Source organism: Chenopodium quinoa, unplaced genomic scaffold (assembly GCF_001683475.1).
Source record: "Chenopodium quinoa cultivar QQ74 unplaced genomic scaffold, ASM168347v1, whole genome shotgun sequence".
Taxonomy (NCBI): Eukaryota; Viridiplantae; Streptophyta; class Magnoliopsida; order Caryophyllales; family Amaranthaceae; genus Chenopodium; species Chenopodium quinoa.
In genome coordinates, this window is record NW_018742881.1 from 1,332,748 (window position 1) to 1,346,389 (window position 13,642).

A 13,642-nucleotide genomic window follows, 5' to 3' on the forward strand; every position below is an offset into this window, starting at 1 on the left:
TTTGCTTGGTTCAGCTAGCAACTTCAAAATAAAGCCTTGGTCCCGCAATTGCTAATGAATTGACCAATTGATCTCAATAATAATCATTAAAGATTGAAAATTTGTTTGGTCCTTTTCATTTAAAAAAAATACTTAACAATAAAAAAGGAAAAAATCTTAGAGGACTCGTATTAAAGGTGTCAAAATTGGATTCGACCAACCCGATGTGAAATCAGCTTAAAAATACCCGATTTAGATTTCGACTGGCATGGATATAGTAATTAGCTTGACTCAAGTTTGAAATCGATTTTATCTGACCCGACCTCACATAACCCGAATTGACATCTCTAATGGAATTCCATATACGTATTTTGTAAAATTATGATAAATGAAACATTCAAACACAGAAAGTAGTCTACTAATTGCACACCAAAATTGTGGTACTTGCACACAGAAATTGTGGTGGTCGATATCTTTACATTGAAAGACTACTCTGCAATCATTAATTACAAAGTCTTGTTGTTAGTTAAGGTGGGATAAAGGGTATGATTAAGAAATTAGGAGCATAATAAAAACGGACTACGGAGTAGTAGTGTATGAATTTAGGATATAGCCATGTATGTTATGCTTATTGTCATAAAAAAAAGAGAAAAAAAAATCAATCAAGTATTATATTAGTAGTTAATGTAAAATATTCACTCCCATCCAATCCATAGTATTGAAGTTAGAATATATAGGTTACAAATTGTTTTCTATATTATAAGATGTGGAGATTAAAGGTAGGAGAAGGTGCAAATGAGCCTTATTTATATAGCACTAATAACTTTGTTGGGCGCCAAACTTGGGAGTTTGATCCCAACTATGGCACCCCTGAGGAGAGGGAGGAGGTGGAGGAAGCACGACGTAACTTTTACAACAATCGCTTTAAAGCCAAGCCTTGTGGAGATCTCTTATGGCGTCTTCAGGTTTATTTTCTTGCTTTATAATATGTCTTATTTCTTGCATGAATGGTTTCCTTCATTATAAAGTTGAAATAATACGTACAAGAGATTTATTAAGTTCAATTAAAACTAGGGTTTGGTTCAAGGGGATACAAGATTAAGAAATTTTCAAGTGAAAGACAGAATAATGGTAATAAGTTGGGATATGATCGATCATAATATAGGATAGTGATTCCAATAACCCTTATATAAGCCCCAATGATTAAAAAAATTTTAATCGTGCTATTACATAAATTATCCAATAACTGACATTGTTGAAATTAATTGTATTCCCACTTAAGAGTATTTTCCACATTAGCTAGGGAAAGAAGAGAGAAATGACCACCGCAATAAGCCAATAATAAGGTAGGAATGAAGGTTACTCTTTCTATCACCAATTGATTGGATCACTCATTCCGGTTGTATATTATCTTAAAATTCAACCGACAAACTGGCTCGCACTAAATAACTCATTTCTTGTACTCCTTTTGCATTTTAACAAGTGTTATAGTTTGACTTTTTTCACTATTCACATAGTGATTTTGACTTGATTGATATATTAATATATAAAAAACAAATGTTATGAAATATAGGAGATTATTAATTTATTTTAGAATCCAACAATGTATTGATTGATTGATTGTGTAAGCATAAAATATACTTCGTATAATGTACTCCGTAATAGGTTTCCAAAAAAAAATGTAATTCAATTCAAAAAAAAAAATGTAATTCAATTCAAAGAAAGTTTAGAGAAAAAACCTTAGCCTTTGTAGTGATATTAACCACATTTATATACACAATACAATAGGAACCTAACTTGCCTAAACTCCAAACAATATAAACTTAACAAATATACAAACTTAACATAAATACACCAAACCAACAATTCTAATATATCTTTTTCAAACATTAAACAATATGTAGTCTTGAAATGTTATTATAAGCTCTCATTTTTCATTTGAAAGGTTAAATGCATGCTGATACTTAGACCTTTTTTTAGTGCACATTATTTTTACTTATTTCAGAAAAAATAAGTTCAGATCAGATCAGATTAGAAAAATAAGTTTAGACCAGATCATATCAGAAAAAATAAGTTTAGATCATATCATCGTTTTATGTGCAATTTTTTATCACTAATTATCTTCAATTTCGTATTGAAAAAATTTATGAGAATTACATATTAATAAAATACACATTATTACGAACCTAATAAGACCCTACTTGATATATTTTATCCTTATAGATTATCATACACTTAAGGTCAAAGTTAGGTCAAATCAGACAGCAATCAGATCAGATCAGATCAAACAAACAAAAATGAGGTGAACCAAACAAGCCCTTAGTACCAAAATACGAGTTTTTATTTTTTAATTAATAAGGAGTTGACATGAATTGATTAATCTTTCATAGTAATTTTATTTGGTGCAAGGAAAAATAAAGCCCTTGCATGAAAGGGGAGTGACACATAGTATACCTTCTTATCACTACAAGAATCAGGTTGATTTTCGATGGATAGGTAATTTCGTCGAAAAAACTGAAATTTTCGTTGACTTTAATATCGGTTGATATTTCCGACGAATTGAAACAATTTGTTGGAAATTTTCAACAGAATTTAAATCCGTCAGGAATGTATGTGCTAGAATGTATGTGGTAATTGGTATAGATATATTAGATGTAAGATCTTTTTACTTTTGATAGAAGTAACTTTCTGCTAGAACATAAATTATTTATTAACTACTAATAATAGTTTAATATATAATGTAATCAGTCATTTGAAATTGTTAGTTCTTAAGGGAGAAAAACTTCAAGCAAACAATACCTCAAGTGAAGGTGGAAGAAGGGGAGGAGATCACATACGAAACCGCGACGACAACATTAGAGAGAGCAGTGAATGAATTCATAGCATTGCAGTCTGAACATGGCCATTGGCCTGCTGAAATTGGTGGCCCTCAATTTTTCCTCCCTCCCTTGGTTAGCCCCTTAACAATACATTTGCTCATTTAATTTTGTAATTGCATCATTTTATAACAAAGTTTTTATAATGAATAAACATGTAATGTAATGCAGGTATTCTGCTTATACATTACAGGGGATCTGAATTCTGTTTTCGGACCAGAGCATCGTAGAGAGATTCTTCGAAGTATCTATTATCATCAGGTTAAATAATTAACTTCCATACTTTATTTGAAATGAGCTTTAATTTGACCTTGAAAAGAAATACATACATTTTTAAATATATGGTGTTTTGCAAAACATAGAACAAAGATGGAGGTTGGGGATTGCATATTGAAGGACACAGTACCATGTTCTGTACTGCACTCAACTACATTTGTTTGCGAATGCTTGGAATCGGACCTGATGAGGGTGATGACAATGCTTGTCCTAGGGCTCGTAAATGGATCCTTGATCATGGTAGCGTTACTCATATCCCTTCTTGGGGAAAAACTTGGCTTTCTGTAAGTCATCATAGTTTTGCAATAGTCATGAATTCACCATTTTTAAAAGTTTTTGATTTACTAAGGGCTTGTTCCGATTGACTGAACTCAGCTGAACTGAACTGAACTGAACTGAACTTATTAATTAGTGATTTTTAACTACGAATTAGTGATCTTTGATTATTTATTGATTATTTATTACTATACATATGTGTATATACAAATGTACATATTAATAATAATAATAATAATAATATTATTATTAATTATTGATGATTATTATCATTATTGTTATTATTTATTGATTATTATTATTATTATTATTATTGTTATTATTATAATTATTATTATTTATCGATTATTATTATTAGTATTATTATTTCAATTATTATTGTTATTATTATTATTATTTATTGATGATTATTATTATTATTATTGTTTATTACTTATTGATTATTATTATTATTGTTGTTGTTGTTATTATTATTATTATTATTATTATTATTATTATTATTATTATTATTATTATTATTATTATTATTATTATTATTATTATTATTATTATTATTATTATTATTTATTGTTGTTGTTGTCGTCGTCGTTGTAATAAGAGCTTAAAAGAATGAAATTTGGCTTTATATCATTAGCAATATCATTAGACGTAAATTAAGAGCTGAACTGAACTGAACTGAATTTCAACGAAAGAGAACAAGCCCTAATTATGTTATTATTGCAACATTGTTTCTACAATGTATTTTAGATACTTGGCCTGTTTGATTGGTCTGGCTGTAATCCAATGCCACCCGAGTTTTGGATCCTTCCGTCGTTTCTCCCTATGCATCCAGGTATTGGATCTAGTACTATTTAGTAGATATATTATTTTGTTTAATGCTAATAATGTAAAGAAAAACTAATTATTGAAATTTTTGGTACTAAAATTTGATGTTATACAGCAAAAATGTGGTGCTACTGTCGAATGGTTTATATGCCAATGTCATATTTGTATGGAAAGAGGTTTATAGGCCCAATCACACTTCTCATCAAACAACTTAGAGAAGAACTCTTCAACGATCCCTTTGAGCATATTAGTTGGAAGAAAATACGCCATTTGTGTGCACCTGTAAGATCATATTAATTGTTTCAATCGTTAATCTTTATTGCTAAACTTGTATAAAATCTTATGCAACTTACACTAATAAAATTAATTATATATCATGATTCATGATACACAACAGGAGGATCTTTACTACCCTCATCCATTAATTCAAGATTTAATGTGGGACGCTCTTTACATCTTTACGGAGCCTCTCTTAACTCGTTGGCCTTTCAACAAGTTGATTCGAAAAAAGGCACTAGAGGTTACGATGGAACACATTCATTACGAAGACGAGAATAGCCGTTACATAACCATCGGATGTGTTGAGAAGGTATCGATTATACAAAAATCTTAGCTTGATTATACACAATAATTAAAAATATAGCATTTCTATTAATTAATTAATCAACTAAATCCATTATATTAGGTATTATGCATGTTAGCTTGTTGGGTGGAAGATCCTAAAGGGAATCATTACAAGAAACACCTTGCTAGAGTCCAAGATTACATTTGGATTGCCGAAGATGGATTAAAAATGCAGGTAATTATTTATCATCAAAGACTTATTATTATTATTATTATTATTATTATTATTATTATTATTATTATTATTATTATTATTATTATTATTATTATTATTCACACGTACATGCAAAATTGTCCTAAATTATGATTAAAAATTGTAGAGTTTTGGAAGTCAATTATGGGATTGTGGGTTTTCTATCCAAGCATTGCTAGCTTTTAAGAAAGGTCACTTCTTCATTAAAGAGTCACAGGTATTCTTTTTTTTTTTAATTGAATTTTTCATGAATTAATACATCAATGACTATGTTTCAATTTAGAATTTTCATATATAAAGGGCCCGTTTATTTCACCTTATTTTAATTTACTGAACTGAAATTATTTTTATTGAGCTAAAATTATTTTTGCTAAACTGAAATTATTTTTACAGATTTTCTAAAATATTTTTTTTCGTTAATTTTATTGATTTTTACTGAACTGAAATTATTTTAAGTGAACTAAACATAATATTATTGAACTGGAATTATTTAGTGAACTAAACATATATTATTATTGAAGTGAAATTAATTTTACTGAACTGACATTATTTTTACTGAATATTATATATTTTTTTAAGGTAGATTGAACATGGCCTAAATACTAGAAAGTATATAGTTAATTAGTTATATGTGGATCTATCATATGAGTATGCATGCACAACAAGAAAGAACAAAATATGCAATCGAAATCATGAATCAAAGCTCCTTACCTCGTTGCTATTGCTTTAAGACTTGTTGTTTTAACCCTTTATAGATATTGTGATTGCCTGCCCTTGTTTTAATGCATCCCCACCAAACCAAGAGACCCTCAAAAGACGCTTTCATCTCGTCGGTCCCACTTGTGCCCGCTTCAAAGTACCGACCGTTACAAGCCCTGACTCCGCACCCGTTGTGTACGAGTGCTCCCTTGAGATACCGTTGGTCCGTGTTGTTATGTGCTCACAAACCTATTTCGTTCTAGGCTTGCGTCCTTGTCACCAATAGACAAGAGCACGCCGTATAATCCGATGTCAGAACTCTCAGACCCTAACAGCATGAGTAAAATTAAGTTAGTCACCAAAGGCACCAACAATCCAATGCAACGTAACATAAATGATCAATATGTAAATTAAACCATACTATTAAATTAATGCTACATGTTTGTCCATAAATTAGGTTAAGGACAATCCATTGGGCGACTTTAAAGCTATGCACCGCCATATCTCGAAAGGATCGTGGACTTTCTCCGATCATGATCACGGTTGGCAAGTATCTGATTGTACTGCTGAAGGCCTCAAGGTAAGACCCTTAAACAAGAGCAATAATGTACAAGTAGATTGTATTTTTGTTTCAGAAAAATATAATGCATTTTGATGTTTATTTTTATACAATTAACTTTGGTTTCTTTTGTATTATATAGTGTTGTCTAATGTTATCAACAATGCCCCCGGAAATTGTCGGAGAAAAGATGGACCCTGAACGACTTTATGATTCCGTCAATGTCTTGCTTTCTCTACGGGTATTAATAAGAGTTCAACAAAATAAACTATAAAGGGATTAAATTGAAAATAGTATAGTGCACTCGGAAAAAATATTAGACATATTTTAAAGAACATGGGCAAAAAAAAAAAAACATGCTAGTGTTTGAAATTTTTTTTTTTGACAAAAGAACATGTTTGTGTTTGATAAGAACATGACATTACAAAGAACGTCTTTACAAAAAGAACATGTTATTTTTCATGGTTACTCGAGTGGTTGAATGTGTTTAAAAAAAAAAATATTTGACAAAAAGAACATGTTTGTGTTTGACAAAGATAGATGTGGTCATTGGGCGGGCCAGGCCAAGGTTAAAAAATCAGCCCACTTCTCGGGTCGGGACAAGTTTTGGGCACAATTTTTTTTGTGCCCAAACCTGCCCAAAATGGTCAGGTCGTGCGGGCTTTTCGGGTCTAGTAAAAAAAATCAACTAAAATGCATAAAAACGCATTCTCAAACCCGGCCAAAAAAATAAATTTACGGGCCGGGTTCGACCTGATTTGGGGGGTAAAAAAATTATGCCCAAAACCCGACTAAAATCGGGCCGAGCCTATCTAACTTTGATCACCTCTAGCCAAAGAACATAAAGTTTGTACAAAATTAACATGATAATACATTAAAGAAACATGTTCTTTAACTTGGTTACTCGGTTTTTTTTTTTTTTTTTTTTTTTTTTACAAAAAAAAAAACATTAAAAAACATATTGTATAATGTAAAGAACATATATTTCAAACTCAAAGAACATAATAATCAAACTTAAAGAACATATTATGCTCGCGTTCTTTATAAATATCTATAATGTTCTTTTTCTCCCCCATGTTCTTTTAAATATACCTAATGTTCTTTCCGGATGCACCATTGCCTGGTGGCTGATGTACCAATCACACATTAGATTAAATAGATGTAAGATCTGTGTTTATGCTTTTTTTTTCTTCTTCCTAATTATATGTTTATTAGTGGCACAGCCTGGAATTTCAAGGCGAGAGGACATTGTGTAGTTTGACAAAAAAAATTTAAATAAAATCAATATTTTTACAAGGATAGTTAAATAAAGAAGGCAGCTATTGAATGTTGTAATTAAGGTGCAAGTTTAAATTCTGTACTCAGTAATTGTACTGATTCAAAATTAAATAGGGGCTAAAATGAGGAGTGAGGGTTTGTCCGATCCCACAGCCAAGGTTATGGGCAAGCTCTAAAAACACATAATAATCCACTGCACCAAATCACTTGTTATAAACAATCTCTTGTTAAAGTGACAATAAACTGTCATAATTGCATACATTTATATTCTTGTCCCATGCTGGTTATGTAAGATAAAAAGAATTAAACTCGAGACCAACAAATATTAAATTACAAGTCTTATCACCTCAACTCTCCATTTATTATGCTATTTATTCAACAAAATTATAATTAACTTGGAGATGATTAGTGCTTTGATGTTTGAAAAATAATAATTTTATTTTTCTGCGTAATATTCAATATAGTTGTTGGAAATCATTAAATTGTAACATACAAAATATTGAACATTAAATCCTAATACAAATATTGATCGAAAATCTCGAGGGAAAGTCAAGCTCCCTTGTGGAACGAAATTAAGCCACCATATTCGTTCCACAAGGGAGCTCGACTTTCCCTCGAGATTTTCGATCAATAGCCACCATATTTGGAATCTCCTCCAGATCTCCGATGAATAGCCACTGGCTATGATGCCATTTTTGAGAACTCCATCTAATCCTCTAGTGTTTTTTCATGGAGAAATGGTTTACCCAATTATTTACCCCGAGTAAGGTGGATTTCCATATTTAGGTGGAAGTTCTGCTAGCCAAATTCCCTTCTCTGAGCTACCTTCAGCTACACCACTGGCGTCGATCGACTGTTTTTTTTCTCGAGAAGAGCAGCAACTAAAGTGGGGAAAGTAACTTCTCTCTCCTCCTTTTTTTTACCCAACCCTTTTTCATTTTACCCCCCAATTTCATTTTATCTTTTTTTTTAATTTGCAAATATTATTTTTTTATTAGGGTATTGGACAGGGGGGCCTATACCTGGTAAGGGGCAATAGTTTCTCCTTGTAAGACCTTGTTTGTGGACCGAACTCTCTTCATCCTTATTTGGGTTGCCTAGACTCATTTTATATTGTTTCGAAATTTAACATTAAAAAGTCGTCATGTGTATGATATGCTATCGAATATTCATATTTTTTTGGACAATATTTTCTACATTAACAACCTTTTTGCAGAGTAAAAATGGTGGGATATCTGCTTGGGAACCAGCAGGAGCACAAGAATGGTTGGAGGTGAGTTATTTAGTTTTACAACAGCCAATTAATTAAAGTATTGATAATGTTACAATAATAAGAATAATAGTAATAATTAGTTTGCTAATAAATATATACAAGTATACGAAACTTTATGTAACTTTTTTTGTACAATCTCCAGATTCTAAACCCAGTAGAATTTTTTGAAGGCATTGTCATTGAGTATGAGTGAGTATTGTTCGTATTACTTGGTGTTCATTATTTTCGATTTTTATGTTTATCTTATAAATGGACAATTAACAAAAAAAAAAAGGAACTCATATAATAGGTACGTAGAATGTACAGCTTCAGCAATTCAAGCTTTAGTTATGTTCAAGAAGTTATACCCGGGCCACAGGAAGGAAGAGGTCGATAATTTCATCGTAAACGCAGTCCGATACCTTGAGAACACCCAATACCCTAGTGGAGGATGGTATGTTATGACTTCTTATAAAACATATTCTTGTGCCTCAACTATAATCTTAACTTTTGGTTGAATTGGTCCACTAACATGGTATCGAAGATTCTGAGCCAACGTGACATAGATGTCACGGGTTCAATTCTCATCCACCCCTCCTTCAAAGTGAAATTAATTCACGCTAGGTATGAGTAAGTCTGTCTTGCATCCACATTTCAAACCTAAAGGGTCTTTCATGTGAAGGGGAGTGATATAGTATAAAACATATTTTTAATTGGGCCTTAACCATGCATCAGTTTAAGCTTTTGGTGCTATGAGGAGGGCCTATGCTGCATCCACACTTTTAGCCAAAACAGGCTCTCGTGTGAGGGGGCGTGATAGAGTATAAAACATATTTTTGGGCCTCAATCATAAGGTTAACATAAGCTTAAACTTTTGGTTGAGATGGTCCACTAACACTTCTAATATATCTATGCCAATTATATTGATCCCCCATAATAACTATTAGGAGTGAAATGAAACCCAACCACTCAAAACTGATCCCTAAATCTGAATTAACTTAAAGGGTGGAACACAAATTAAAAAAAAAAAAGGCATGGATTGTGCAATAATATTTGTACACGTACGACGTGTACATGTGTTGTTGTTGGCGAGTATTATCTAATTCATAAGTTAAATTATTGTTTGTAGGTATGGAAGCTGGGGGATTTGCTTCATATATGGGACATGGTTTGCTCTAGGAGGGCTAGCAGCTGGTGGAAAGACGTACTATAATTGTGCTGCTATTAGAAAGGGTGTTGAATTTTTGCTTACAACACAAAAGGAGGATGGAGGTTGGGGTGAGAGTTATGTTTCATGTCCCAAAAAGGTAATTCCTTTTTTTATTTTTATTTTTTTATTTTATGCATCATTTGATATTTTGCACTATTTATATGTTATCTTTAGCTTAATAGTGTACAATCTCTAAATCTGTTTTATTTTTAAAAGTGCACTTCTAATTTTAAATGTTTATTTCACTGTAGCATGTATGTACAGCGGTTATTAACAATTTGTGATTAATAAACCACAGAAATTTGTACCAATAGAAGGAAAATCCAATCTGGTTCAAACTGGATGGGCTTTAATGGGTCTACTTTACGCTGGACAGGTATTTTCATAACTTATATATCAAATACTAAGATAATAACCGCTGATTTAATTTATGTAATTTTCCTTATTATTATCAGGCACAAAGAGATCCAAGTCCTCTACATCGCTCTGCAAAGCTTTTGATCAATTCACAACTCGAAAATGGTGATTTTGCTCAGCAGGTAAATTTAATTAACTTAATTAATCTCCTATGAAAACAATGAATTTTAGATCAGTTTAGTTTTGATATTAAATATTTTCCCAGTTTACCACACGTATGTATTAATTGATACAAATAATATTACGAATTTAACGCAGTTAATTAACGTAATTTTACTCTTATGATTTAAAAAAAAAAATAACAGGAAATATCAGGAGTGTTCATGAGGAATTGCATGTCACATTATACAATGTACAGGAGTATTCACCCTATGTGGGCACTTGCAGAATACAGAAACCGTGTTCCATTACCCTCTATCAACTTTGCCTAATCGAGTTACAATATTGTCCATTACACTCCATATTCGTATGATATATATTGTTTGTTTTAAATCTAAGCCCTCACAGATGTATTTTTTGACACCTTCCCAATAAGCATGATACTAATGGAGTGTGCTTCCACGTATAAGAAAGTTTGTTCTTCCTTGTATTTCCCCATGCGCGATTTAGGATGAACAACATATTAATTAATGGTGAATTGGTGATCACTATATGATACTAATGGTGTAAAGTTGATTTTTGAATAAGATAAATAGATTAATAAAGGATTTTTTTTGTTCCGTTTGTTGGTATATGCTCACAGTGGCGGATCTATGAGTTAAGGTATGGGGGTACATAATTAGGCTTGTTAAAAAAATTTATAAAACGCAAAATTTGTCATACTAGACTTTCAATTAATTATTAATTCCATACTCTTACTCTTATTCGTGATTGCGCGTATTCTTCCCCTAAATTTGTCTATAATTGAACAAAACAAATAAACCAATTATATAAATTAAATATTACACTTAAATAAAGATTTCAGGCGTGCAAAATATAATAAAAAGCTAACGATTTCACATATACACTAAAAAAATATACTAGTATTATAATTGAATTAATTATAGCTAATCACATACTATACACTTACTTTGATACATTCCCATAACACTGTATAACACACGAGTATACTAATTGCACGATATGTAGTACAAGAAAATAGACAATGAAAAGTACCAAAGATTTTTAATTTTTAAAGAATTGATATAAATTTGGGTGAAAAATAATTACACAGTGTAAAGAAAATTATTGTAGATCCATGAGCATATAGTGTTTTTTAGAAGAATTTTTTTATTAAAAAAAAAAAGAAGTTTTTAAAACAAATCAAAATAGCACACCTAAAAGACCAGATGTCCATAAAAAGCAGTCTTTATAATTATAATCTACAGACAACAATGCACACTAGATCATATTGTTGATGTTTTCTTTTAAAGGGAACTAGCTTGTGCCAAAATCAATTACAATATGATATACTTCGTCAATAAAAAGTTATACTTACTTCCGTTTCTTACGAGGAAGCTCCAATTAATCTCTAGGATAAACAAACATGACATTTTAATAAATAAATCAACAACTTTATCCAGTCATCATCACTATGGGACCCACTTTTATCGAAAAAGTAATTGATTTATTTACAAAATTGTCATGTAAATATACGATGAACAAATTTTGTGTATCTCAGAGTTATTTCTAAGAAATTATCTTAAAACTTATTTCTAAGAAATGATCTTAAAACTTATTTCTAACTATGAATTCAAAATATTATACGAAGTAAAAATGATTTTGGCATGAAATTAAAGGTTTAAAAACTACTATTGTACTCGGTACTCCGTAGTATTTAGGGGTTGTAGCTCATCACAATATACGTAAAAATAAGCCTAATGTTAGAGGATCTCTTGTCTAGAATGAAACTATTATTATTATTTGGGCCATTGTTATGCTTGATGGGTTGTTTCAGCTGGCCCCTCAAATTAAAGTACCATCAATTGTTCATTAAGTTTATAAGATTAAATAACTACTTCATCCGTTTTTAAATACTTGCTCCACTTTTCTTTTTCGGTAGTTTTTAAATACTTACTCCATTTCTATATTTGAAAATCTTTTACAATATTTAATTATTTTATCTCACCTATTGGACCCATTATGATATCATATAACTAATATATAAAGCTAAACTTTTAGCCAGATCACGAGCCACGACACTTGGCGTTCTAACTTTTCGCTAAGTGTCGCGCCATGTTGGATAGATTTAAATAGACTTCTTAGGATTAAAAAAAATAGTTTAGAATTCTATTTGGATAGAATTTTAATATAAAAGTTTTATTTTCGATAAAATACCAATATTTCGGATGTAAAAAAATATATTAGATTATAATTCTAAATAATTATCATATAAATTTATTTTTTATATCATAATATTTTTTTGAGCAAAGGAAGTAGTTTTAAGCGTAAAACATGCATCCATTTATAATATATAGAAATCGGTTAAAATAATATATACTTCACAATATAATAGAATTTTATTACTATGTAGACCTGTCAATTAGGGTCGGGTCTTCGGGTCAATTCAACGAGCTTTGAACATTTATTTATTTATTTATTTATTTTGCTAATTTTTTTTAAATGTATTTAATTAAATCGAAAATATCCACCACCATTATTATTACTCATTACAAGGTGGATGCAGCACAGACCCTCTCATACCCGGCGCGAATTAATCCACTTTAAAGGAGGGGTGGATGAGATTCGAACCCATGAACTCTATGTCACGTTGGCTCTGATACCATGTTAGTGAACCAACTCAACCAAAAGCTTAAGCTGATGGTTGAGGCTCATGAATATGTTATATACTCTAATATAAACAATCGAGCATCGCACGGGGCACAAAACTAGTTATATTATTAATTTCATATTCTCTCTACTGTAATTGTCTCTATTACTTTTGCTTTTTACAATTTTTTACTCTTTCACATACCCTACTACTTTCATATTTTATTATTTTATCCAATTTCTCCTAAAATTCCACGCACATAAAAATAGAGCAAGTATATAAAAAGAGTAGTTTTTCAACCAAGTTTTACAACTTAAATTTTGTACGTAGTATATAGCTTCACGGACGTTACTTCGGTATCGTCACAAATAGTACATCTCAAAACCTTTAGATTTCTCTCCTCTTTTAAAGATTGATCTTATATATACG

At 30.8% G+C, this 13,642-nt stretch overlaps 1 protein-coding gene across 6 annotated transcripts; it reads left to right on the forward strand.

The window, feature by feature from the left end:
• LOC110726783 (beta-amyrin synthase-like) lies at positions 1-11,183 on the forward strand. Of its 6 annotated transcripts, none has more exons than XM_021906291.1 (18): positions 339-944; positions 2,745-2,930; positions 3,027-3,116; positions 3,218-3,415; positions 4,155-4,239; positions 4,348-4,514; positions 4,630-4,821; positions 4,918-5,031; positions 5,177-5,266; positions 6,206-6,328; positions 6,450-6,548; positions 8,802-8,858; positions 9,001-9,047; positions 9,133-9,291; positions 9,967-10,144; positions 10,346-10,423; positions 10,503-10,586; positions 10,770-11,183. In XM_021906291.1, the coding sequence occupies exons 1-18, from the start codon at positions 744-746 to the stop codon at positions 10,893-10,895; spliced, it is 2,274 nt and encodes a 757-aa protein (XP_021761983.1). In that variant the 5' UTR covers positions 339-743; the 3' UTR covers positions 10,896-11,183. The 6 variants fall into 6 exon arrangements, 4 of the variants coding, with proteins under 4 accessions (XP_021761986.1, XP_021761983.1, XP_021761984.1 ...); XM_021906292.1 differs by having other exon boundaries at positions 9,148-9,291; XM_021906293.1 differs by lacking the exon at positions 5,177-5,266 and having other exon boundaries at positions 343-944.
• The last annotated feature ends 2,459 nt before the right edge of the window (positions 11,184-13,642 follow it).

Bases quoted from the DNA above. Each gene is read 5' to 3' on its own strand.
- LOC110726783 (XM_021906291.1), top strand. From the start codon at position 744: ATGTGGAGATTAAAGGTAGGAGAAGGTGCAAATGAGCCTTATTTATAT. The intron at 945-2,744 runs GTTTATTTTCTT...TGAAATTGTTAG, and splicing joins ATCTCTTATGGCGTCTTCAG to TTCTTAAGGGAGAAAAACTT. The intron at 2,931-3,026 runs GTTAGCCCCTTA...AATGTAATGCAG, and splicing joins AATTTTTCCTCCCTCCCTTG to GTATTCTGCTTATACATTAC.